The sequence below is a fragment of the Zophobas morio genome, unplaced genomic scaffold (genome assembly GCF_036711695.1).
Source record: "Zophobas morio isolate AGI-343-1 ecotype UQ-CSIRO unplaced genomic scaffold, CSIRO_AGI_Zmor_V1 ptg000008l, whole genome shotgun sequence".
NCBI classification, from domain to species: domain Eukaryota; kingdom Metazoa; phylum Arthropoda; class Insecta; order Coleoptera; family Tenebrionidae; genus Zophobas; species Zophobas morio.
In genome coordinates this window covers 15,496,751-15,523,465 of record NW_026972113.1, presented here as the reverse complement: position 1 = coordinate 15,523,465, position 26,715 = coordinate 15,496,751, and the positions used below count along the sequence as shown (strand labels likewise).

General features: G+C 34.6%; 2 protein-coding genes across 2 annotated transcripts; one reads left to right on the top strand and one right to left on the bottom strand.

Moving 5' to 3' along the window:
• Positions 1 to 13,053: 13,053 nt before the first annotated feature.
• Positions 13,054 to 14,076, bottom strand: LOC135124899 (SLIT and NTRK-like protein 6). Its single transcript, XM_064050117.1, has one exon. It carries the CDS (start codon positions 14,031 to 14,033, stop codon positions 13,110 to 13,112), a length of 924 nt encoding a protein of 307 aa, XP_063906187.1. The 5' UTR covers positions 14,034 to 14,076; the 3' UTR covers positions 13,054 to 13,109.
• A 5,309-nt stretch (positions 14,077 to 19,385) lies between these two features.
• LOC135124898 (beta-mannosidase-like) lies at positions 19,386 to 25,261 on the top strand. Its single transcript, XM_064050116.1, has 10 exons — positions 19,386 to 19,682; positions 19,735 to 19,883; positions 19,942 to 20,144; positions 20,212 to 20,461; positions 20,517 to 20,661; positions 23,379 to 23,664; positions 23,711 to 23,997; positions 24,052 to 24,477; positions 24,532 to 24,749; positions 24,807 to 25,261. Exons 1-10 carry the CDS (start codon positions 19,409 to 19,411, stop codon positions 25,218 to 25,220), a joined length of 2,652 nt encoding a protein of 883 aa, XP_063906186.1. The 5' UTR covers positions 19,386 to 19,408; the 3' UTR covers positions 25,221 to 25,261.
• Positions 25,262 to 26,715: the final 1,454 nt, after the last annotated feature.

Sequence of the window (26,715 nt, the reverse complement as noted above, 5' to 3'; positions counted from 1 at the left end):
GAAATGTTGCAGATGTTTTAAGGCTATAAAGAGCATCATAAATCTTTAGTCAAAAAATATTTGCTTATCCCCTCCAAAAACTTGATGACGTCAGCTCAAAAGTTTGTGGAATAAATCATATCTAAAATGTACAAAATATGATGAGCCTGTACTTGTGATCTATCACTCCATTCATATTTTTTGGATTTGCATATGCAGGGTGACTCAAAAAAATTAATGAATGCGTAAATTTATTTTACTGATTTACTCAGAAACTACAAAACCGAATGCTTTGAAATCTTGCAGATGTTTTAAGGTTATAAAGAGCATAATAAATGTTTAGTCAAAATATATTTGCTTATCCCCTCCAAAAAATTGATGACGTCAGCTCGAAAGTTTGCCGAATAAATCCTATCCAAACTGTAAAAATATGATGAGTCTGTACTTGTAATTTATCACTCCATTCATATTTTTTGGATTTGCATATACAGGGTGACTCAAAAAAATTAATGAATGCGTAAATATATTTTATTGATTTAATCAGGAACTACAAAACGGAATGCTCTGACATCTTGCAGATGTTTTAAGGTTATAAAGGGCATAATAAATGTTTAGTCAAAATATATTTGCTTATCCCCTCCAAAAACTTGATGACGTCAGCTCGAAAATTTGCCGAATAAATCATATCTAAAATGTACAAAATATGATCAGTCTGTACTTGTGATCTGATCTATCACTCCATTCATATTTTTTGGATTTGCATATACAGGGTGATTCAAGAAAATAAATGAAAGCGTAAATTTATTTTACTGATTTACTCAGGAACTAGAAAACCGAATGCTTCGAAATCTTGAAGACATTTTAAAATTATCATAAGCATGGTAAATCCTGTGGGTTGAGCTACCTATCAGGCGCGTCCCCAGGGTTGCGGATAGGGGGAGACCGGCATTGTCTGGGGAAGGGAGGTCTGGGAAGGGCGGATATGCCCCCCGGAACTAAACACTCCTGGGGGTGGTGGAAGTCCGACCTGGATTTTTTCCCTTCTCCAGATATGTAGGTTAGGGCTGAGGCTCGTCTTGCCTGGACATGCCTTGGTGGTTGTCGGCTTAGACGGCCGCGAAGGCGGTTCAGTAGAGGAGGGCTGGAAATAAACGTGCCCCCCCGGGATTAAACCCCTGGTGTGGGGTCGTCAAAACAGCCCCGCGGACAAGCTCCCGCGTGTTTGTGCCGTGCGTGGAGGTCCGTAAGGTGGGATGAAGGAATCCTGGAGGTTGAGCCCCCCTTGGTGCAGTGTGTCACCAAGGCTGGGCAACACGCCTCTTTGGCCTGGATTTCCACCAAAACGGGAGGTCGAGACTAACCCATCTCAGATCAATCGGCTGTGTCGTCGGGTCAGACCGCCGACAGGGTGAGTCCTTGGGGGAAGTGTAGTCTGAGCACGAGTAACCTCACTAGTTGAGGTTGCGTACTGCAGGATGAGCTTCCCTGGGGGCTATATCCTTCTGCTAGCCCTGACGTCGAAGTTCGACGTCCCCTTGTTGGACTCCGTGGTGGGTGGGGACGCAGGAGGACGAAATCAAAATCCAGATCATGGAAAATAATAATAATAAAAAAACCACTGAGGAAGTGCCTTCGGGTGCACCTCAAACAGAAAACCCGGCCAATGTGGGGTCGCAGCCTCCTAGGAGGAAGCGAATCTGCGGGGCTGAGGTAAAAAGGCGGAGGAAGGCTCGTTTGCAGGCGGAGGCGGCGAATACCGACCCGCCGAAACCATCCATCCTCCTCCGGGATAAACCCCAAGGGTAAAGGGCAGGCTACGATAGCCAACCCTAAACAACCCGCGGGGAAAAAGACCTCAGGGTCAAAGAAGAGAGTGAGGTCTTCAACCTCCACACCTCCGGCAGCTGAAAAGCAAAAGAGGATGAGGAGGCAGGAGACTACCTCTAGAGAACAGAGCTACAGGGAGGCGGCTGCAAGTCATCTCCGTGTAGCTGTGATTGATGTGCAGCATCCACTTGGTAAGCTGACTGCTGACCAAGTGGAGATAGTACAAAAGGGCCTGATGGGAGCGCTGGACAAGCAACTTGACCAGTGCTTGGCATCGGGTAGACAAGCAGCCACTTTCAGGGGCATGAAGTACACAGGGGAAATACTAAGGATAACCTGTGAAGACGAGTTGTCCCTGAAATGGCTACAACAAACAGTGCGCTCCCTAACACCCTTGTGGGAGGGCGCACAACTTAACGTGGTCCCCTTGGCTGACCTACCAAGGCTGGTGAGGGCGACCCTGTGGATACCGGGGCCACCGGTGGACGCAGGAGTCGTACTTCGCCGCCTGGAGGGTCAGAACCAATGGGCCAACGTCAAAAAATGGCTTCTTTTCCATCGCGAGGCCAAACCCGAGGCTGCCTCTCCAGGCAACCTCTTTGTGTTTGGTCTTGGGATGGAAGAGGCCAAGATAATCAGGGAGAGAGAGGGCAGAATCAATTATATGCTGTCCTCTTTCAACCTGAAACTCAAGGAGAACGAGGCGTCGGCTAAGGAAGGGCGGACCCCTATGGAAGAGGTAGAAACCCCAGGGGATGAAGCCTCTACCAGTGGGGGCGGGCCCGCCTGAGACATGTGCCTCGTGTCTCCTAGGACAATTATGGGATTTTTGGTTGCAGAGATGGCGCTGCAGCAGATAAATTTCATTCAGATTAACCTGCAGCATTGTCGCATGGCGACGACTGTTTTGTGTCGTCGTCTAGACAAGATGCAGAACACTATAGCAATAATCCAAGAACCATGGATTGTAAAATCCAGGATCGCAGGGTTGAGCAATTTAAATGGCACTGTTGTTTCAGGTACCACAATAGAATCTCCAAGGACATGCGTCTATATTCCGAGGAAAATTAAAGCCGTCCTCCTACCTCAGGTCAGCTCCAGGGATGTGACTGCGGTAAATGTTAAGTGTAACATAGGAAGAGGCGAAGAGCAACTGGTAATAGCATCCGTGTACTTACCACAGGGAGCACAGGAACCATGTCCAACATGGGAAATGGCGAACTTGGTGGAATACTGTGATACCGGAAATATAAACCTCATCATCGGTGCCGATGCGAATGCCCACTGTCTGTTGTGGGGGAGCAAAGACACTAATGATAGAGGAAGAACACTAGCTGAATATCTTTTATCAACAAATCTAGAGATTCTCAACCGAGGCTGCGAACCAACTTTCGTAACATCACGTAGTCAGTCAGTAATAGATATTACACTGGCTACATGGGATATCTCACAATATATAATGGGATGGCACGTCTCTAAAGAGGCGAAAGTGTCAGACCATAGATGGATCATGTATACATCAAAATGTATAGACATGGAGATAAAGACGTACAGGAACCCTAGGCTGACGAACTGGGCTTTATACAACGAAGAACTGGACGACAGACTGGGGACCTCCGTGCAGTCTATACCAACAGAATACAGTTCGACAGAAGACATAGAGAAAACCTTGACCATTATCAACGACTCTCTAATGTCAGCGTATGAGAAAAGTTGCCCCCTAAAGAAGGAAGGTCTGGGCAAAGGTACACCATGGTGGAACCGAAGGCTCAGCCTACTTCAATCGGGGCTAAGAAAACTTTTCAATAGAGCAAAAAACACTAAGAAAACTGAAGACTGGGAAGCCTATAAAGAGCACCGGAAAGAGTTTAAGAAAGAATTAAGAAAGAGGAAACGGGAAACGTGGAGATCCTTCTGCAGCGACATAACGTCGACTGCTTCGGCCGCAAGGCTGAAGAGAGTTCTTTCGAAGGACCACACACATCAACTAGGTTTCCTAAAGAAAGAAGATGGCACCTTTACAGCCACCTTAGAAGAGTCCGCAGAACTTTTGCTGCAGACCATGTTTCCAGGCAGCACACGGACTACCTCCCATTCCAAAAGGGATGTAGTCGGTACTCAACCTTCCCCGAAGGACTGGGCGCTGGCTGCAAAGGTAGTCACGGAGGCAAGACTGGAGTGGGCAGTGGACAGCTTTTCCCCATACAAATCTCCAGGAGTTGACGGTATTTATCCCGCCCTCCTGCAGAGGGGAATGAGCAGACTACGCCCTATTTTGTTGCCAATGCTTCGGGCGTGTCTGGCTTTCAGCTACATACCGAATGCATGGCGAAAAGTAAAGGTTATCTTTATACCTAAGCCAGGACGACAAGATTACACTTTGGCTAAATCCTACAGACCAATTAGCTTAACATCATTCTTGCTGAAAACGCTAGAAAGACTAAGCGAAAAAGATATTCGGGAGACTGCTTTGAGCAAGCAACCTCTACATCCGAACCAACATGCCTACATCCAAGGAAGATCCACCGATACGGCCCTACACACAGTTGTAAACCGTATAGAGTGGGCGATGGAGAACAAACTCTTCACCTTAGGAATGTTTTTGGATATTGAAGGAGCGTTTGATAAAACGACTTTCAAAAGAATAGAGCTAGCCCTACGAGAGCACGACGTGGACCCCACCCTAAGTAGGTGGGTGGCCGGTATGCTGAGGAACAGGGAAGTAATGATTAATGTAGGTGGCACTGAGATCGAGGCTGTTGTAGACAGGGGATGTCCTCAGGGAGGAGTTCTCTCTCCTGTACTGTGGGATACTGTCGTTGACAGCCTGATACGACGCCTCAATGATCTTGGCTACCACACAATTGGATACGCGGACGATCTAGTCATTCTGCTAACAGGAAAAAACGCAGATACATTATGTGAGATAATGCAAGCTGCAGTAAAAATAGTCGAGGAATGGTGCAGCAGACATACCCTCTCCGTTAATGGAGAAAAGACGAAACTAATCCTGTTCACCAGGAAAAGGAAAATTGGCACACTACAGATGCCAAAAATATTTAACACAACGCTTCAACTTTTGGACGAAGTCAAATACCTGGGAGTTGTATTGGACTGGCGACTGAATTGGAAGAAGCATGTAGATGATAAAGTAGAAAAGGCACGCTCGGCTCTTTGGCAATGTCGTAGGGTGGTGGGAAGGTCGTGGGGTTTAAATCCCAAGATCGCCCTCTGGATCTACACGGCAATAGTCAGACCGATGCTGTGCTATGGAGCTTTAGTTTGGTGGCCCAGAGCCAGACAAAAAACAACAGCCCTGCAACTTGAACACGTTCAGAGAATGGCGTGTCTCAGTGTTACAGGAGCAATGAGGACGACTCCCACAGCGGCTCTGGAGACTCTTCTTTGCTTAGCACCTCTTAACCTTTACATAGAGGAAGCGGCAATGACGACGTCTCTAAGACTTCACTCTCTGGGAGTATGGAACAAACAAGGCCGCACAACGAAGCACACTCGGATCTTAACGGAGGCGTTCAACAGAATACCCTTGTTAAGGATGGGTTGTGACCGAATGGGCACAAAATTAATATATGAGAAGACATATAGAATATCAATGAATGATAATTCAGAAGGACGAGCCGACATAGATATCTATGTCGATGGTGCCAAAACAGATAGTGGTTCAGGAGCCGGCATCTACTCCGAACAACTGAACGCACAAATCAGTGTACCTCTCGGCACCCACACGTCTGTCTTACAAACAGAACTGATGGGAATAATGCTGGGAGCTAGAATCATTGCTGAACGTGAAATCGGCAACAAATCAATACGCATACTTACTGACAGCAAGTCTGCACTACTAGCCCTGGACAGCTGTATGGTTCGATCCGGGCTGGTTTGGGAGTGCAGACAAACGCTAAAGTATGTAACGCAGAGGAATAGTGTGGAACTTTGTTGGATCAAAGGACACAGTGGCAACGAAGGAAACGAGAGGGCAGATGAGATGGCGAAGCGAGCTGCGCGCATGCCCTTCTGGGGACCCGAACCGGCAATCACGCCTTCGGTCGCCCCCTCGAACGAACTCGTAAAGCAATATACCCAGAGACGCCATGAGCAGATATGGGTGAAGTTGAGCAGCTGTCGGCATAGTAGAGCTTGTATGGCGACACCAGACCGTAAGTTGACGAAATTTTATCTCTCACTTTCAAGGGACAAACTGCGTAAACTGGTAGGATTCCTTACGGGACATTACCAGTTTAACAAACATCTATATACGATAGGGGTGGTAACAGACCCAATCTGTCGTGGATGCAATGAAGAAGAGGAAACAGCTGAGCACATTCTTCGTGAGTGTCCAGCCCTAGCCTCCTACAGGGAATCCATACTAGGGGACATCTGGCCTAGTATGGCAAATATCAGGGAGTTTCCACCCTCTGCATTACTCAAGTACATTCAAGCAGTTGGGTGGCTTGACGAGTAGAGGAGCGGGAAAACACCCTGATATGGACTTGGGGAAGGTACAATGGGCCCAAAGGCGAGGCCTAAGTGCCGGCTGGCTACGGTCAGCCCCCATAAATTAAGAATCCAGAATCCAGAAGCATGGTAAATTTTTGATCAAAACGTATTTGGTCGTCCCCCCTAAAAAAATTATGATGTCACCACAAAATTTTGCTGAAAAAATCCTATCTAAAATGTACAAAATATGGTGAGTCTCTTCTTGTGATTTATCATTCCATTCAAATTTTTTCGATTTGCATATACAGGGTGACTCAAAAAAATTAATGAATGCGTAAATTTATTTTATTGATTTAATCAGGAACTACAAAACCGAATGCTTTGAAATCTTGCAGATGTTTTAAGGTTATAAAGAGCATAATAAATTTTTAGTCAAAATATATTTGGTTATCTTCTACAAAAAACTGATGAGGTCAGCTCAAAAGTTTTCCGAATAAATCGTATCTACAATGTACAAAATATGATGAGTCTGTACTTGTTATTTATCATTCCATTCATATTTTTGGATTTGCATATGCAGGGTGACTCAAAAAAAATAATGAAGGCGTGAATTTATTTTATCGATTTAATCAGGAATTACAAAACCGAATGCTTTGAAATCTTGGGAATATTTTAAAGTTATTATAAGCATGGTAAACTTTTGTTCAAAATGTATTTGTTCATCCCTCCTAAAAAAATTGATGACGTCACCCTTAAATTTTGCTGAATAAATCCTATCTAAAATGCAAAAAATATGATGAGTTTGTACTTGTGATTTATCATTCCATTCATATTTTTTAGATTTTCTTAAGAGGTGGTTCAAAAAAATTAATGAAGTCAATTTATTTTATTGATTAAATTAAAGGCAACACTTATTATTAGTATTACACCCCAACCAACCCAATTTGGTAGACACAAAATTTGTTAAAGGAAAAACTCGGTTGAAACATAAGGGTAGCACGCTTATTTACATCGACTTTAACATTACAGACCTGCATTTGTTTTATGCGTTCACTTGATTCCGCGAATGTGAAATAGACATGTTTATAACCAACCAATTGTGAATTTCACCGTCAAGAATTAAAATAAAACCCAATGTTTTATATAATAAGCGGAAGTCGAAGCAATAAAACCGACGGTCGTTTTGTTTACAGTTTCTCTGTTTGGCTCTCGCGTATGCTGTTACGCCTGTCATCTTAAATTAAGAATGTTTATACATACACGATTTTCAGTTGCCTCTGATACGTAGGTATACGTGAGTAAATTGTTTCGTTATTTTATTGATTATTACAAATCAATATTCAAACGACCCAATTCATTTTCCCGAAAATTTGAGAATATAATAATTTTATTCTTAGTATTACACTACATCTATCCCAACTGATATACGTGTCCTTGCAAAAATGTTGATGACGTCATCCCAATTTTTTTTTAAATTCCCACTACAAAAATGTAATGAGAAAAAAAACACAATAGGCATGCAGTCGTCAAGTTTCCGACAGCGAGGGAAGTACTGTCTAAACTCTTTAGACCAATTTTTCATTTCCAGCTTCTTAATTTAGCGATTTTACCACTCCCTCTGTTTTTGCGAATTTTGGATTTTCTGCTTTGCCGATTTTTGATTTTTTAAATTTTCGATTTTTAATTTTTTGACATCGATTTCTCAGGTTTTCGAATTACCGATTTTTGACTTTTTATTTTTCGAATTTTTGTGTTTCGACTGTCGGATTGTCTACTGCGATTCTTCTATTTTTACATTTCTTTTCCAAATTTCGATTTTTCGATTGATGGGACTAAACGACTTTTTGATTTTGGATTTTTGACTTTTAGACTTTCCATTTTTTCGATTTTTCGAGTTTTGTATTTTCAGACTTAGACCTTTTAATTTCTGGATGTTTTCAGAACTTCAGATTTTTCGATATTTCAACTTTGATTTTTGAATTTTTCCATTCATCTGTGGTTTTTTGGACTTTTCGGTTTGTGATTTTTTTAATTTTTCGATATATGTAGATGGAAATCTCGATTTTTCAATTTTTGGATTTCGCCACGTCATTTCGAATTTTCGTGTTCTGGATTTTTTGATTTGTAGAATCGTAGATTTTTGAAAATTTCGATTTCTCCTTTTTTGATTTTTTGACTTTTCGATTTCCCGATTTTTCGACTTCCGTTTTCGACATTTCGTGTCTCGATTTTCCGATTTCCCGATTTGTAGACTTTGATTTTCATGTTTCGTTTTTTGGTTTTTTCGAATTTCGAGTTTTGATGTTTTCGATTTTTCGAGTTTAACAGTTTTGGATTTTTCTAAATTTCGATTTTTGGATTTTTCGATTTTTAGAATTCTCAACTTACACTTTTTAATTTTTGGATTTCCTCTTTTTACGAATTTGATTCTAGGATTTTTTTGATTTTTGCATAGTTCAATTTTTCGACTTTTCGATTTATGATTTTTGAATTTTTCGATATTTCAAAATCTCGATTTTTCGACTTTCCGAAATTTCGAATTGTCGAGTTTTGGATTTTTTGATTTATCGATTTTTAGATTTTTCAAATATTCGGTTTTTTGACTTATCGATTTCTCGAATTTTCGACTTACATTTTTTCGAGATTTTGAGTTTTAGATTGTTTGAAATTTCAATTTCTAGTTTTCTCAATTTAGATTTTTCAATTTCTCGATGTTTCGACTTTCAGATTTTTCGATTTTCCGACTTCGACTTTTCAATTTGTCGAGTTTTAGTTTTTCGATTATTCAGTTTTGGATTTGACATTTTTTACGACATCGATTCTATGATTTTTCGATTTTTGTATTAATCAATTCTTCGACTTTTCGATTTTTAAATTTCTCAATTCATTTGAGTTTTCGATTTTTGGATTTTTCGACTCTCCGATTTATGATTTGTCAATTTTTTGACTTTTTAAAATTTCGAATTTTCGAGTTTGGTTTTTTGATTTATCGATTTTTGGATTTTTCGAATGTTTGTTTTCTCGATTTCCCCATTTTCGACTTTTCGTTTTTTCGACTTGGATTTTTCGATTTTTTTGACTTTTCGATTTTTGGATTTGTGTATTCTTCAAATGCTTGATTCTTCCATTTTTGTATTATTCTGACTTCTCGATTTATTTGATAATCCGACTTTTCGTGTTCTCGATTTCTAGATTTTTCAATTTCTCAGTTTTTGAATTTTTCGCTTTCGATTTTCTGAATTTTTGATTTTTAATTTTGCGACTTTTGTATTTGTCGAATGTTCGATTTTTCGATCGATTCTTCAAATTTTCGATTTTTCATTTCCAGCTTCTTTAATTTAGCGATTTTACCACTCCCTCTGTTTTTGCGAAGTTTGGATTTTCTGCTTTATCGATTTTTGATTTTTCAATTTTCGATTTTTTAATTTTTTGACTTCGATCTCTCAGATTTTCGAATTACGGATTTTTGACTTTTCATTTTTCGAATTTTTGAGTTTCGACTTTCGGTTTTTTTAAATTGTCTACTGCGATTCTTCTATTTTTACATTTCTTTTCCAAATTTCTCGATATTCTGATTTCCCGATTTTTAGACTTCGATTTTTTTACCATTTCATGTTTGGTTTTTTGGTTTTTTCGAATTTCGAGTTCCGACTTTTCATTTTTTCGAGTTTTGGATTTTTCTAAATTTCGATTTTCGGATTTTTCGATTTTTCAGTATTTCGATTTGTAGATTTTTCAATTTAGACTTTTTGATTTTTGGATTTCCTCATTTTATGAGTTTGATTATAGGAGTTTTCGATTTTTGGATAGTTCAATTATTCGACTTTTCGATTTATGATTTTTGAATTTTTCGATATTTCAAAATCTCGATTTTTCGAAATTTCGAATTGTCGAGTTTTGGAGTTTTTGATTTATCGATTTTTAGATTTTTCAAATATTCGGTTTTTTGATATCGATTTCTCGAATTTCAGATTTTTCCATTTTACGATTTCGACTTTTCGATTTGTCGAGTTTTGGTTTTTCGATTATTCAGTTTTGGATTTCTCTTTTACGAGTTAATTTCTCGATTCTTTTGAATTTTCGATTTTTGGATTTTCCGACTCTCCGATTTATGATTTGTCAATTTTTTAAGTTTTTAGAATTTCGAATTTTCGAGTTTTGGTTTTTTGATTTATCGATATTTGGATTTTTCGATTATCCATATTTGGATTTTTCTTTTTAGGACTTCGATTCGACGATTTTTCGATTTTTGAATTGATCAATTCTTCGACTATTCGATTTTTCAATTCTCAGATTTCCCAATTCTTTCGAGTTTTCAATTTTTCGACTTTCCTATTTGTGATTAGTTAATTTTTAGACTTTTCATATTTTCGATTTTTTGACTTATCCGATTTCTCGAATTTTCGACTTACATTTTTTCGAGTTTTCGAGTTTTAGATTGTTCGAAATTTCATTTTCTAGTTTTCTCAATTTAGATTTTTCAATTTCTCGATGCTTCGACTTTCAGATTTTTCGAATTTCCGACTTCGACTTTTCGATTTGTCGAGTTTTGGTTTTTTGATTATTCAGTTTTGGATTTCTCTTTTTACGACTTCGATTCTACGATTTTTCGATTTTTGTATTAATCAATTCTTTGACTTTTCGATTTTTAAATTTCTCAATTCTTTTGAGTTTCCGATTTTTGGATTTCTCGACTTTCCGATTTGTGATTTGTTAATTTTTGAATTTTTTTAAATTTCGGTTTTCGAGTTTTGGTTTTTTGATTATCGATTTTTGGATTTTTCAAAATTTCGAATTCTCTATTTTCCGATTTACCTGTTTTTACACTTTGATTTTTCGACTTTTTCACTTTCGGATTTTCGATTTTTGGATTGATCAATTTTTCCACTTTTCGATTTTTCAATTCTTTCGAGTTTTCGATTTTTCGACTTTCCGATTTGTGGTTTAATTTTAGGATTTTTCAAAATTTCGATTTTTTCATTTTTTGATTTTTTGACTTTTTAATTTCAGATTTTTCGACTTCCATTTTTCAGTTTCTCGATTTTTCGATGAATTGTTTTTTGAATTTTTCGACTTTGCGATTTTTGAACTTTCCTACGGCAACGTCAGCGACAAGTTTATAAATCGATCTGAAATCGACTCCGTTTTTGAATTTCTCGATTTTTCGACATTACGATTTCTCGATATTCTGATTTCTCGATTTTTAGACTTCGATTTTTCGATCTTTTCATGTTTCGTTTTTTGTTTTTTTCGAATTTCGAGTTCCGACTTTAATTTTTTCGATTTTTGGATTTCTTCTCCACTTTTCTATTTTTCGATTGATGGAATTTTTTATTTTTTAACTTTCCATTTTTTCGATTTTTCGAGTTTTGGATTTTTCTAAATTTCGATTTTCGGATTTTTCGATTTTTTAGTATTTCGATTTGTAGATTTCTCAATTTAGACTTCTCAATTTCTCGATATTTAGACTTTGACTTTTCGATTTTTGGATTTTTTTTCTTTTAACAACATGAAACTTAAAATATGTTCAAAATGCAAAATTTGTATAAGGAAATATCGAACATTTTAACCATGTCATAAGTTTGAAATGAAAAGATGGCTATGTATATTAAGGAAAAAAGACCAAATATAAGCCCCGCCCGCCCGCCCTATCTCTATTCTGATGATTCTTTTTTATTCGTCGTAAGCCGAGGGGCGGAGCTTAACTGTAAAATCCTTATTTCTCTACTAGAAATTACCATGTAAGACATGTTTTTGAGTATCGTGTTATTCAAAAAATACTATGTACATATATTAGGAAAAAATTAAAGCGAAATATGAAGCCCCACCCACACCTACCCTGATCTAAATAGTAATGAAGTTTTCATTTGTTGGTAGACCTAGGGGCGGAGTCTAATCCGAATTTCTTTACAAAAATTTACCATTGTAAACGTGTTTTAAGTTTTTAAGAATAAAAAAAAGATCATCACAATTGCGGTGGGGTGGGTGGGCGGGGTATATATTTTGTGTTTTTTTTCTTAATATAGATAGGATTCTTTGAACAACACGATACTCAAAAATATGTTTTTAATTTCCTGTCAAGAAATAAGTATCTTTCAGTTAAGCTCTGTCCCCTTGGTTTATGGCAAATAAAAAAAATCATCACAAATGATATAGGGCGGGTGGGCGGGCTTACATTTTGCCTTTTTGTTAGAATTACGTATAGACTTGTTTTCACAACAAGAAAGTTAAAACCATATTTTAATTAAGTTGAACTAATCACATGAAGTCTTTTTTCGTAGATGGAGTTTAGATGAGGTATATATAATGATACATCATATGATTAGTTGTTATGCAAAAATAAGTGTTATCATTTTTAATTAATTCCAAGTTATCACTGATTCTGTGTAAAGTCTTACGTAACTGAAATCCACTGGGAAAAAAAACGTTGGCTTTTGAGTGCAGGCAAAAATTGATTACAATAAAAACAAATGTAACAAGAACGAGGGTTCAGTAAATTTCTCCGTGTAGTAAAAACAAAAGTTATCAGTTTTTTGTGTTTGGATTTATCAAAACATGCTTATTAATAAATAATTATTATTATTATTTATTTGAATAAAAAAAGTGCTTATCGCCTTGTAACAGTAACAAAAATATAAATGGAAGCTGATGGAGATGAATCTAATTTTTTTGTCAAAAAATTCAATCTAGTTTTGAGATGATGAAAACCCGCAGAGAGGAGGCGGAGAAGTCTAATAACCTCGATGGATACCTACAATACTTTTGCGTGCAGAAGTACAAAATGATACAAAATTTTTGCTCCAGAATCTTTATTATGAATTACAGGTATGATTTTATGTTGTGTAAAATTAAGGCAACGTTCTCATAGTAGGAAACTGACCAGTGGAATTGCATATTTCGACAGAGTTCGTCATGCGTATTCTAGAATCTCTCTGATTCTCAACGGCCCATTTAGCAATTTTCAACAAACATTCACAGTCCCATGGGTTATCATCAATATCAGTTAAGAGAGCAGTAAATAAATTCGCGTAGTTTCCTTCCAAACACTGCAATTTATTCGTTGACATATCAAGACTTCTAACCCTCGCACCCTTCAGAAAATCTGCCTTCCATTCTTCTATTTTGTTACCAGCCAGGACCAAGTGTTCGAAAATCAGATCGTTATCAATTCGTGACACATTCTGAATGTAGAAAACCTCATTGGGTAAATGTTCGATCTGATTATACGCTAAATTGATACTAAGCTGTGGATTCCATTTGAACCACTCTCGGTGCACAATTTGGATTTTGTTGTTGTTCAAATCCAAAGACTTTAATTGTGGCATGTTGTCAAAAGCATGTGGAGAGATTGTTTCGATAAGATTACGGCCCAAATCAAGGTATTGGACTGTCAAGTTTGAGAAAACTCCGTCTTCGATCGTTGTTATCTTGTTTCTTGGAAGTCCTATACTCACTAGAGCATTGTCACCAAATGCGCCAGGCTGAATTTCTTCGATTTCACATCCCGGCAACTCTAGATTCCTCAAAAGTGGGAAACCTTTGAAGTCATTTGCGTAAATAATAGGAAGCGAACCTTCAAGTACGTGGATTACGACAATCTGAGAAGCGTTAGATTCAGTCTCGAGTTTATTTACGGAATTTATTTCAACAATGGCACCTTGGTTGTTTTCGGTTACATAATAACGGATTTTAATTTTCGAAGTTGTGTTCTCGGATAACACACGAAGAACAAATGTGGCAAGGAAAATAATAAGCGAACTTCGTGCCAACATGTTGAACTGCAACAGTGTTTACTTTGACTGGAACTTAAGTAAGAAATATATCATAGCTGATACATGACGCAGTTGTTATGCAACAACAAATGTTATCATTCTTAATTAATTCCGAGTTATCAGAAATTCGGCAAAAAAAATGCAATTTTTGTTTCGATAACGCGTAAACATTTATGTCATAGATATTCACGACTTTTTAGAATTTAGTAGACCATGTTTTTTTGCTTTTTCTTGGCAACTATAACTGATTTACGTGGTTTTTTGTACATATTTGGAATGAATACTTTGTGTTATCCTGAAAGCCATTCTTAGTAAAAATGTCGGTAAACATCATAATTCACACGTTAGTTCTGAAAAAAATGATTTTTATCATGCTAACAAAGCGAAAAGTGAAATAATAAACTAATAATAAATAAAAAAATATAAGATTGTGCTCTAGTGTACATATTGAGTTGCCTACTTTATCTCCAAAAATAATTAAGTAATTATAGCACTATAATTATTCATTCAACTTTTTTATTAATGACACTTTACTTTAGAAATTCATGTAGAGATTTTTTTAATTCATATTTGATATATTATACTTTAATATTTTCAAACATTAATAATTTAATATTTGTAATAAAATCTTGTATTTAATCTTTCTCCTTCAATCAAAAACTTCCTGATGAAATTTTTCGTTTTACTGAAGATTTCGGAATCAATTTTTCGCTTTTTATTAAAGATTTTTGGAATGAATCGCTCCTTTCGCCTGTTACTAAAGATTTTAGGGTTGATTCTTTCGATTTTTCGCGTTTTACTAAAGAGTTTTTCGTCTTTTACTAAGTTTTCGAACTGAATTTTTCGTCTTGCAGTAAAAAATTTCACAATGAAAATGTCGCCTTTGACTACAGATTTTCGAAATTAATTTTTCGCCTTTTTCTGAATATTTTCGAAAGGAATCTCGCTTTTTACTAAAGATTTTCAGATGGAATCTTACCTCTTTTACTAAAGATTTCCAGACTAAATCTTTCGCTTTTTACTAAAGATTTCCGGATAAAATCTTTTACCTTTTACTAAACCTTTTCAGATGGAATCTTACCCCTTGTTTTCACAAGATTTCCAGAATAAATCTTTCGCTTGTTACTAAAGATTTTCGGATGCAATTTTTTGTCATGAATCTTTCACTTTTTACTAGCATTTTTAGAAGAAATCTTTCGATCTTTCTCCTTTTTAAAGTCAAAAGATCGCAAATTAGAAAAGAAATGTAAAAATAGAAAAATCGCAATAGACAAATCGAAAAAACCAAAAGTTGATACTCAAAAATTTGAAAAAACAAAAATCAAAAATTTAAAAAATCAAAAACCGATAAAGCAGAAAATCTAAAATTTGAAAAACAAAGGGGGTGGTAAAATCGCTAAATTAAAGAAGCTGGAAATGGAAAATTGAAAACTCTAAAAATGGAAAAATCGAAAAATCTAGAAATCAAAAATGTCAAAAAAATCGAAAAATCCAAGTTGAAAAATCGATAAGCCGAAAAAGCCCTTGAAAAATTCAAAACATCGAAAATGGCAAAAATCAAAAAAACGAAAACGGAAAAAACAAAAACTCAAAAATCCAAATCAAAAAGTCGAAATATCAAAAAATTTAAAAATCGAAAATTTGCAGAATTGCTCGATATCTCTCGAGAAATCCAAAAATTAAAAAACTGATAAGTCGAACAGTCGAAAAATCGAAGAATTCAATAATGGAAAAATAAAAAAAAACAAAAATTGAGGAATCGAAAAAACGAAACTTTGGAAAATCGAAAAAATCCAAGTCGAAAATTCGAGAAATCGATAAGTCAAAAAGTCGAACATTTGAAAAATCTAAAAATCGAGAAAAGTGGAAAAGAAGTCCAAAAATCGAAAAAATGAAGAGTCGGAACTCGAAAGTCGAAAAAACCAAAAACGAAAAATAACAAAGTCTAAAAATAAGGAAATCGGAAAATTGAGAAATCGTAATGCCGAAAAATCGAGAAATTCATAAACGGAAGTCGAAAAGTCAAAAAAAGAAAAAATGGAGAAATCGAAATTTTCAAAAACCTAAGAAACCACAGATCAAAAATTCGAGAACTCGAAAATTCGAAATGTTGAAGTGGCAAAATCCAAAAATTGAAAAATCGAGATTTCCATTTATGTCGAAAAATTCAAAAATCAAAGTCGAACAATTGAACACTAGAAAAATCGAGAAATCCTAAAATCAAAGTCGTAAAAAAGAGATATCCAAAAATCGAGAAATCAAAGTCGAAATATCGAGAAATCTGAAATTCTGAACACATCCAGAAATTAAAAAGTCTAAATAAGTCTAAAAATACAAAACTCGAAAAATCGAAAAAATGGAAAGTCAAAAAGTCAAAAAATCCAAAATCAAAAAGTCGAAAAATCCTATCAATCGAAAAATCGAAAATTGGAAAAGAAATGTAATAAAAATAGAAAAATCCCAGTAGACAAATCGAAAAAACCAAAAGTCGAAACTGAAAAAATCGAAAAAACCAAAAATCGAAAAATGAAAAAGTCAAAAAGCGGTATTTCGAAAATCTGAGAAATCGAAGTAAAAAAATCAAAAAATCGAAAATGTGAAAAATCCAAAATCGATAAAGCAGAAAATCCAAAATTCGAAAATGAAAGATGAAAATGAAAAATCAAAATCGGAAAAATCGAACATTCGACAGATCGAAAAATCGAAAAATTAAAAAATCAAAAAATTAGAAAATCCAAAGCGAAAAACCCAAAAATTGAGAAATTGAAAAATCTAGAACTTGAGAACACGAAAAGTCGGATGATCAAAAAAATCGAGAAACGAAAAAATCGAGAAGTTGGAATAATGTAACAATGGAAGAATACAAAAATCCAAAAATCGAAAAATCCAAGTCCAAAAATCGATAAGCCGAAAAAGCCCCCGAAAAATTCAAAAATCAAAAAAACGAAAACGGAAAAAACAAAAACTCAAAAATCCAATTCAAAAAGTCGGAAATCTCAAAAAATTTAAAAATCGAAAAATTGCAGCATTGCTCGATATCTCGAGAAATCCACAAATTAAAAAACCGGGAAATCGAAAATTTGACAATTTGAAAAAAAAAAACGAAAAATTGAAAAATGGAAAAATCTTTGAAACTAAGCCGAAAAAGCCCCCCAAAAAATTCAAAAATCAAAAAAACGAAAACGGAAAAAACAAAAACTCAAAAATCCAAATCAAAAAGTCGGAAATATCAAAAAATTTAAAAATCGAAAAATTGCAGCATTGCTCGATATCTCGAGAAATCCAAAAATTAAAAAACCGGGAAATCGAAAATTTGACAATTTGAAAAAAAAACAAAAATTGAAAAATGGAAAAATCTTTGAAACTCTGAAAAATCGAAAAGTCGAAAATGGGGAAATCGAACGTTCGAATGCAAAAATTCAAAAACCGTAAAATCACAAAAATTAAAAAATCGATTAGTCAAAAAATCGACAAATAGAAAAAACAACGTAGAAAAATCTAAAAATCGAACATTCGAAAATTCGAAATGTCCAAAAAACCAAAAATCAAAAATCGAAAACAGGAAAAATCGAAAAAACGAAAAAAAAAAACAAAAACGTACAATCCAAAAATCGTAAAACTCAAAAATCCAAATCAAAAAATTTAAAAATCGAAAATTTGGAGGCTCGAAAAATTCAAAAATCGAAAAATCAAAAAACCAGAATGAAAGTCGAAAATTAAAAGAATTGTTCGAAAAATCAGCTAAAAATTGAACAATAAAAAAATCGGAAAATCTTACAATCAAGGTCGTAAAAAAGAGAAATATTAGAAAGTCGAAAATTTCAAAAATTTAAATTTCGAAAATTCCAAAACTCGAAAAATCGAAAACATGGAAAGTAAACGAAAAATCGCAGTAGACAAATAAATAGAATAGAAATAGAAAGAACGAAAAGTCGAAACTCGAAAATTCGAAAAGACCAAAATTTGAAAAATTAAAATCTAAAAATCGGGAACTCGAAAATCCGAGAAATTACAGTCAAAAAAAAAAACAATTGAACATTTGAAAAATCAAAAAATCGATAAAGCAGAAAATTCAAAACTCGAAAATTCGACGAACAGAAAAATCCAAATTCGAAAAATCGGGAAATCGAATAATCCAAAAATTGAAAAATCGAAACATTAAACAATCGACAAATCAAAAAATCGGAAAAAAAGAGAAATACAAAAATCGACAAATCAAAAAATCGTAGAAATCTGAAAGACGAAACATCAAGAAATTGAAATGTCGAAATTCGGAAATCTAGAAACTGAAAAGTCGAAAAATCCAAAAATTGAAAAATAAAAAAAAAGAAGATGAAAGGTCCAAAAATACAAAATCGAAAAATCGAAAAACCGAAAAATAAAAAATTCGAGTAATCAAAACATCTAAATATCGAAAAGATGAAAAATTGGTAAACTGGAAAGACGAAAAATCGAAAAATTCAAATATAGAAAAAACGAAGTAAAAAAGAGAAATCCAAAAATCGAAAAGTCGAACAATCCAAACATCGAAAAATGAAAACCAAAAATATGGAAAAATCCGAAAATCTTGAAAAATAAAAGAAATCCAAATATCGAAAAATTTAGAAAACGAATAGTGGAAAAGTCAAAAACCGGGAAGTCGGAAAATCGTGAAATCTTACAAGCCGAAACATCGAGAAATTGAAAAGTCTAAATTGAGAAATCTAGAAATCGAAAAGTAAAAAAAACACGAAAGATCCAAAAATCCAAAATTGGAAAAATCGAGAAACTCAAAAATTAAAAAATCCAAAAATCGAAAAATATATAAAACGAAAAGTTGAAAAATCGGGAAATGGAAAAATCCAAGTACTCAAAAAATGTATACATCGAAAAGTTGAAAAATTGGGACACCGAAAGTCGAAAAATCGAAAAATTCAAATATTAAAAACAAAAAAAAAGTCCAAAAATTGAGAATTCGAAAAATCGACAAATAGAAGAAACGAAAATTCGAAGATTCGATAAATTCAAAAATCAGTTGGAAAAGTGGAAAAGTCGAAAGTCGAGAAATCGAAACATAAAAAATGTAAAGCTCGAAAAATCGAAGAAACGAGATGTTGAAAATTCCAATTAAAAATTGAAAAGTCAAAAATCGGTTAAAATTGAAGTTTCCATTTAGTAATTTCAATTCGATGAACGTATCGTTGGTTGCCTGCTTCCGTCCGCAAAAACGAAAACAGGAAATAAACAACACAAACGTGAACGAAAAAATCTAATTTTACGACCACACAATTCTGATAAAAAACGTTAATGTATACGTTTGGCCTCCATTAATATTTAAAGTCTAGCTTTTTAGTTACCACCACAGTAGGTATAGAGTAACCAACAACTAAACCATCATGCTTATTTGGTGGATTGTGTTTAAATCGTTGAAAATTTTCACCGTTGATGGAGCCCTAATCCAAAATTTAGGCGGCCAGTGGCTCCTCAACGAAAACAACCAAACGACTAAATCGATTTTAGGTCTGGTAAATCTTACAGCAACCGTCCCGGGCGGCATTTACACCGACCTAATGAACAACCGGATCATCGGCGACATATTGTATGGAAAAAACGACACCGCAACTAGATGGGTCGCCAAAACCGACTGGACCTACAAAAGAAACTTCTTGGGTTAGTCAAGTCATCCTCATGCGCGTTTCATTCATATTTTTCATTATTTCAGTCGACGAGAATTTACGCAGCTACGCTGTCACGAATATAGTGTTTGAGGGCTTGGATACGTTTGCCAGGGTGCTTATCAACGATATGGAAGTCGGCAGGAGCGAAAATATGTTCGTGCGTTATATCTTTGACGTAAAACAGCTGTTACAGGTGGCAATTGTGCTATTATTTTGTGTGTGTATAAATAATTGGGAATTTTATTTTTCAGGTTGGCTACAATGAAGTCGAGGTTAGATTTGCGTCCCCTGTTAAAATTGGAAATATTTTGGCCGAGCGACAAACTTATCCTCTACCTTTTGGGTGTCCACCCAGTGTAAAGTACCATGGAGAGTGCAACGTCAATCAGATGCGGAAAATGCAAGCATCGTTTACTTGGGATTACGCGCCGGCTTTTCCCTCGATGGGTATATGGTACGTATTGAAAGGCGGAGTTTTGTATAAAGGGCGTGGCTAAAGCACCCAATCACAACACTTTAAGGCAAGACGTGTACTTAGAAGCGTTCAATTCATCCGTGGTACGTTATCTCGTGGTCGACAACGAAGAAACAACCAATGGGTGGATTTTACAAGTCTCTACCTACTTAAGTGCGAAGAAAAGACAGAACGTTTCGGGTAAACTTAAGTACAAGCTTAATCTGGACACATCGTCGATTACCAAAGTAGTAGTAGTCGACACAAGGGCGGAAAGTGACGAAGTTAGAATTGATTTTACGTTCGCACTTCCAAAAGTAGGAAAGTTATCTAAATATTTAAGATTTCGATTTAATTCTTAATTAACTTAAGGGTGTTGTTCGGAAATGGTGGCCACGTGGCTATGGCGAGCAAAAATTGTACAATCTGTCAGTTTCCTTCCACAGTGGTGCCGAAATAAGTTCTAAAAGTGTGAGAGTTGGGTTTAGGACGGTGAAGTTAATTCAGGAACCGGTGGGTGAGTAAATGTGCATTATGGGGTTGTCGAAATATTTTCAGAACGTTATTAACAAAGTATTTGTTAGTACCGGACCGATTCTTATTAAATTTGTAGTGTATGTCCCTCGTCCCCACCAACAATGTGATGACGTCACCTTAGAATGTTACACGTTGCTTAAATTTTATGAAATAACACATTCCTATATTTGTGGTTTATGAATCCGTTGTTTCTTCAATTTTTTCGTCCGAACTTTTAAATTTTTTATTTCTTTAGTTTATTATTTTCTCCAATTTTTCATCTTTCAAATTTTGTAATTTTTCGTTCTTTCAATAATTCTTCGATTTTTCGTCTTTTGAATTTTGCAGTTTTTCATTTCTTCTTTTTTCGCTTTGGTTCAATTTTTTCAGTTTTCAGATTCTCTTTTTCAGAAAAAGTCGAAAAGTCGAAAAATCGTAGTCAAAATCGAAAAATCCAAAAATCGAACAGTCGGAAAATCAAAAAAACTTTTCATTTCTTCTTTTTTCGGGTTCTCGAGTTTCAATTCTTGGATTTTTCATCTTTTGATTGTTTTAGTTTTTAATCTTCAATTAATTTTTTGATTTTTCGGCTTTTGAATTTTTCAATTCTGCGTTCCTTTTCTTCTATTAATTTTTGGGTTTTCCGTTTTCATTCAGTTTTTCAATTATTCTCTTCTTCGCTTTTTCATTTCCTCAATTTTTCGTTTCTTCAACTGTTCGATTTTTTTTGAATTTTTGAAATTGTTCTTCATTTTCGATGATTCATTTTTTGATTTTTCATCTTTTGCATTTTTCAATTTTTTCTTTCCTTGAATTTTCTATTTTTCTCCGTTTGCATTTTTTATTTCTTGTTTTTTCAATTTTTTAAATTCTCGATTTTCAATTTTTCGTTATTTATCTATTGAATTTTTCAGTTCTTCATTTCTTCTTTTTCCCGCTTTGTCATTTCTTCAATTTTTCCATTTTTCACCCTTTGAATTTTTCGATTCTTCGTTTCAACTGTTTGACTTTTCTTCAACTTTTGAATTTTTCAATTTTTCAAATTCGCAATGATTAATTAAAATCCGGAACCATAAAAAAGTCGAAAAGTCGAGATATCGTAATGCCACAAAACCGAGAAATGGAAAAATCAAGTCCAAAAATCTTAAAACTGATAAATCGAAAGATTCAAAAATCGAATAATGGAAACGTGTAAAAATCGAGAAATCAAAATTGCTAATTTTTCGTTCAATCCATAATTTTTCGATTTTTCGTATTTTGATTTTTTCAACTTTTCATTTCTTCTTTTGTCGATTTTTCAGATCCTCGATTTTCAATTCTTCGGTTTTTCATCCTTTAGATATTTCAATTTTTCATTTTTCAATTAATTTTTGGATTTTTCGTCTATTGAATAATCCAGTTTTTCATTTCTTCTTTTTTTCACTTTTGTCATTTCTTCAATTTTTCGATTTTTCAGATTAACCATTTTCACTCTTCGTATTTTTCAATTTTTCGTTTCAACTATTTGATTTCTCACTTTTTGAATTTTGCGATTTTTCAGGTTCTCAATGATCAATTAAAACAATCCAAAACCATGAAAAAGTCAAAAAGTCGAGTCGAAACATCGAGAAATCGCAAAGTCAAAATCGAGAAACTGAAAAATCAAAAAATCCAAAAATTGATAAATCGAAAGATCCAAAAATCAAAATCGAATAGTGGAAAAGTCGAAATTTTCTCCTCTTCTTCGTTTTTTCCTTTCTTCAACTATTCGATTTCTTCTTTTGAATTTTTCGATTTTTTAAGTTTTGGACGATTAATTCGAAAAATCCAAAATTCGAAAAGTTCGCTTTTTTTGTCTTCAACTCTTTGATTTGTCAGATTCTCTATTTGCAATTTTTCAATTTTCATTTTTTGAATTGTTCGATTTTTCAGAATTAATTTTTTGATCTCCTTTTGCATTTTTCATTTTTTTTCTCGAATTTTTCTATTTTCACCGTTTGAATTCTTCATTTCTCGTTTTTTCGATTTTTTAAATTCTCGATTTTCAATTTTTCGTTATTTATCTAGTGAAATTTTAGTTTTTCATCAGTGTTTTTTAAATTTTAGATTTTTCATCTTATGAATTTCCAGTTTTTCGTTCCATCAATCAATTTTTCGATTTTTCATCTTCTGAATTTTTAGTTTTTTATTTCTTCTTTTCTCGTTTTTTCATTCTCCAATTTTTCAATTTTTCATTTTTAGAATTTTTCAGTTTTTCGTTGTTTCAAATATTTTTCTTGTTTCGAATTTTTAGATTCTCGATTCAAAAAATCCAAGAAAAATCAGATTCGAAAATCAAAAATCGAAAAATTGGGGAATCTGAAACTCGAAAAATTGGGAAAACGGAAAACTGAAATCCTCGATTTTTCGATTTTCTAAAAAAAAAAACGGAAAACTGAAATCCTCGATTTTTCGAAAAATTGATCGAAAAATAATTTTTCGATCAATTTTTCGTCTCAGTTTTCATTTTTTTGTCATTCATGTTTTGAAGTAGTCAATTTTTCGATTTTTCATTTCTTTTTTTCAATGTTTCAATTCAATAGTAATAACAATTTATTAATGCACATCAGACAAGTTAGCATAAGTCACACTTTTCGTTTCTCCAATTTTTCGTTTCTTTTTTTTGTTTCAATTTTTCATTTGTTTAATTTTGAGATTACTCATTTTCTCAATTTTTCATCTAACCTCACAAAACCCTAGGTTCCGGTCTTAGCTTCTACTTCAAAGTGAACAACCTCCCAATATTCGCAAAGGGCGCTAATCTAGTCCCTGCTCACATCCTCCCGGAAAAAATCAACGATCCTACCGTTCTCTCAAAATTACTAGAAAGCTCTCACATTTGCAACATGAACATGCTACGAGTCAGTGGAACTGGGTTCTACCAACCTGACTACTTCTACGAACGGGCAGACGAACTAGGGATATTAATCTGGCAAGACTTCATGTTTGCCTTCTCCACATACCCTACTCATCCGGAGTACCTGGAGTAAGTACCACCCAAAAATTTTGACTCTTTTTACCGTTGTTTGAAGTAACGTGAGGAACGAAGTCCGTCATCAAGTTAAACGTCTACATGGTCACGCTAGTGTGGTCATTTGGGCCGGCAATAGCGAAAATGAGCTAGCCTTTGCCAAAAACTGGTGGGGGACGAAGAAGAATGAAGATAGATACAAGAAAGACTACGTTCGGCTCTTTATTAACACCATACGTTCCGAGTTATTTAAGTTGGCTAAAAATACGTTGTATGTGACAACCAGTCCTACCAACGGTGGCGAGTCTGACTTTTCTCTTGACCCACTAGATCCAGCTTTTGGTACAAGTAAATTTAATTTTAAAATTAATGATGAAAAAAGTGTCTTCATGAGAGTTTCAGTCCACTTCTATAATTACTATGGTTCGAACAGTTTTCAAACTGGGAGCTACCCTCTGTCGCGGTTCCTGCTAGAACTTGGGTATCAGTCCTTTCCCGATATGGACGCTTGGCGAACTGTCACTGACTCCGTAACAGAGTTACATCCTGACAGTTTTTTGGTATATTACAGGCAGCACCAAGTGTTCGGAACGTTACTAATCAAACAACTGCTAAATTATCATTTCGATCTTAAAACCTGGGGTGGAGATTACTTCGAACGATTTATTTTCTGTTCTCAGATTAATCAAGCGGTGTCGATCAAGTGTGCGGTGGAGTACTATCGTACTTACATGAAGAGGGTCAACGCCCAAGGGTTGGGTAACACCATGGGGGTGATCTTCTGGTCACTGAACGACGTATGGGTGGCACCCACATGGTCGTCCATAGGTGAGCCCCATTGATCATTTATTATTATTATTATTATTATTACTATTTGACCAGATTTCACGGGCAAGTGGAAAATGTTGCACTACTACGCTAAAGACTTTTTTGCTTCTACCATAATAACGGGATATGTGGATAACGACAAAGTATACGTATACGTGGTGACTGAAGATGTCCAGTGGTTGAACGAAACTGGGGCGGCAGCCGCCGAGATCTCGGTCTTCCGATGGACTTCATTCGTTCCTGTTTCGTCTACGACGATAAACGTGTCCTTGGTTAGTGCTTCACATTTAGTTAATAATAATAATAATAATAGTAATAATTCACGACAGGCGTACGGAAACCCGGTGTGTGTCCTTGAAGGTGGCCTCGACAAGTCTCTCGGTTGCTCAAGGACGGACTGCTTTTTGTACCTCACGCTTCGAAGAGGACGTGAAGTCGTAGCACCGCACAACTTCATTTTGCCGACTTCTTTGCGGTTTTCGGCCCTCGAGCAAACGCGGGTTGAAATTTTGGAAATTAAGGAGGCTGATGGTGGGGGGAGGAATTTTGAAGTGAGAGTGTGGGCTAGTGGAGTCAGTCTTTTCGTGTGGTTGGATTCGCATAAAGTTCGAGGGAGATTTAGCGAAAATGGGTTTTTGCAAGTGAGTGCTGTGAAAAGTGTTACGTTTCTGGCTGAAGAAGATGTTATTGTTGCAGATTTAGAAACTAATTTGACTGTCACTCATCTTAATTGTAATACATAGTTGGTTAATTGGTTTCGATTTTTCTGAATAAATTTTACGATCTTTGCAGTTTTGTTTTTTTCGATTTTCCGTTTAATTCAATATTTTGATCTTCATTTCTTTTCTTTTATGATTGGGATTCTCGATTTCCATCTGAACTTTTCAATTTTTCCTCTTGAATTTTCCAATATTTCATTTCTTCTTTTTTAAATTTTTCACTTTTCCGGATTGTCGATTTTCATTTTTTGAGTTTTTGGATTTATAGTTTCTTCAATTATTGATTTTTTAGATTTTTCAGACTCTTGTTTCATTTCTTCTTTTTCCGATTCTTTCGTTTTTCATTTCTTATTTCCGGGGTTTCAATCTGCCATTTCTTCTTTTTTTCGAGTTTCCAAGTTTTCGATTGTTTTTTATTTCTCATGTTTTGAGTCTTCCGATTTTCCGTTTCTTCACTTTCTCGTCATTTATATTTTTCAATTTTTCATTTCTCCTTTTTTCGATTTTTTTAAATTTCCAGATTCTCGTTTTCTCATGTGTTTCGAATTTTGAATTTTTTCATTTAATTTTTTTTTGATTTTTCAAATTTTCATTTATTCTTTTTTCCAATTTCTCAATTTTTGATCTACTGAGTTTTCGATCTTTCGTTTCCTCAATTTCTCGTCTTTTGAATATTTCAATGTTTCATTTCTTCTTTTTTGATATTTCAATTTTCCAAATTTTCGATATTTGTAGTTTTTAGATTTTTCAATTTTTCAAATTTTCGCTTCTTCAATTTCTCATTCTTTGAATGTTTCAATTTTTCAATTTTCCAGCTTGTCGATTTTTAATCTTTTGTTTTTAGATTTATCGTTTCTTCAATTTTTTATCCTTCGGATTTTTCAATTTTTCATTTTTTGAATTTAAAATTTTTTGTCTTCTTGAATTTTTCTTCTATTTTTCGAATTTTCAGTTTTTCGATTTTTCATTTCTGCAATTTCTCGTCATTTGAATGTTTTAATTTTGATTTCTCCTTCTTTTGATTTTTAATATTTTGATTTTTCATCTTTTCAGTTTGGAATTTTTCGTTTCTTCAATTTATTATTGTTTCGAATTTTCCTATTTTCGTTTCATTTTCCCAATTTTTCGTTTTTTTAATTTTTCAGTGTTCCATTTTGCCTTTTTCTCGAGTTTCCAGTTTTCGATTTTTAATATTTTGATTTCTCATCTTTTGAAATTTTCGATTTTTCATTTCTTCAATTTCTCGTTCTTTGAAATTTTCATTTCTTCTTTTTTTGATTTTTTATTTCTTCAATTTTTGTTCTTCAATGTGTCGATTTTTCAATTTTTCAGATTCTCGATTTTTCATCTCTTTTGAATTTTTCATTTTTAATTACATATTGTTTAGATTTTGCAAATTTTCATTTCTTCTTTTTTCGGATTTTTCAGTTTTTCATCTTTGAGTTTTTCGATTTTTCTTCATTTTCTTTAATTTTTCGATTTTTCGCTTCCTGAATTTCTGGTCTTTCGAATATTTCAT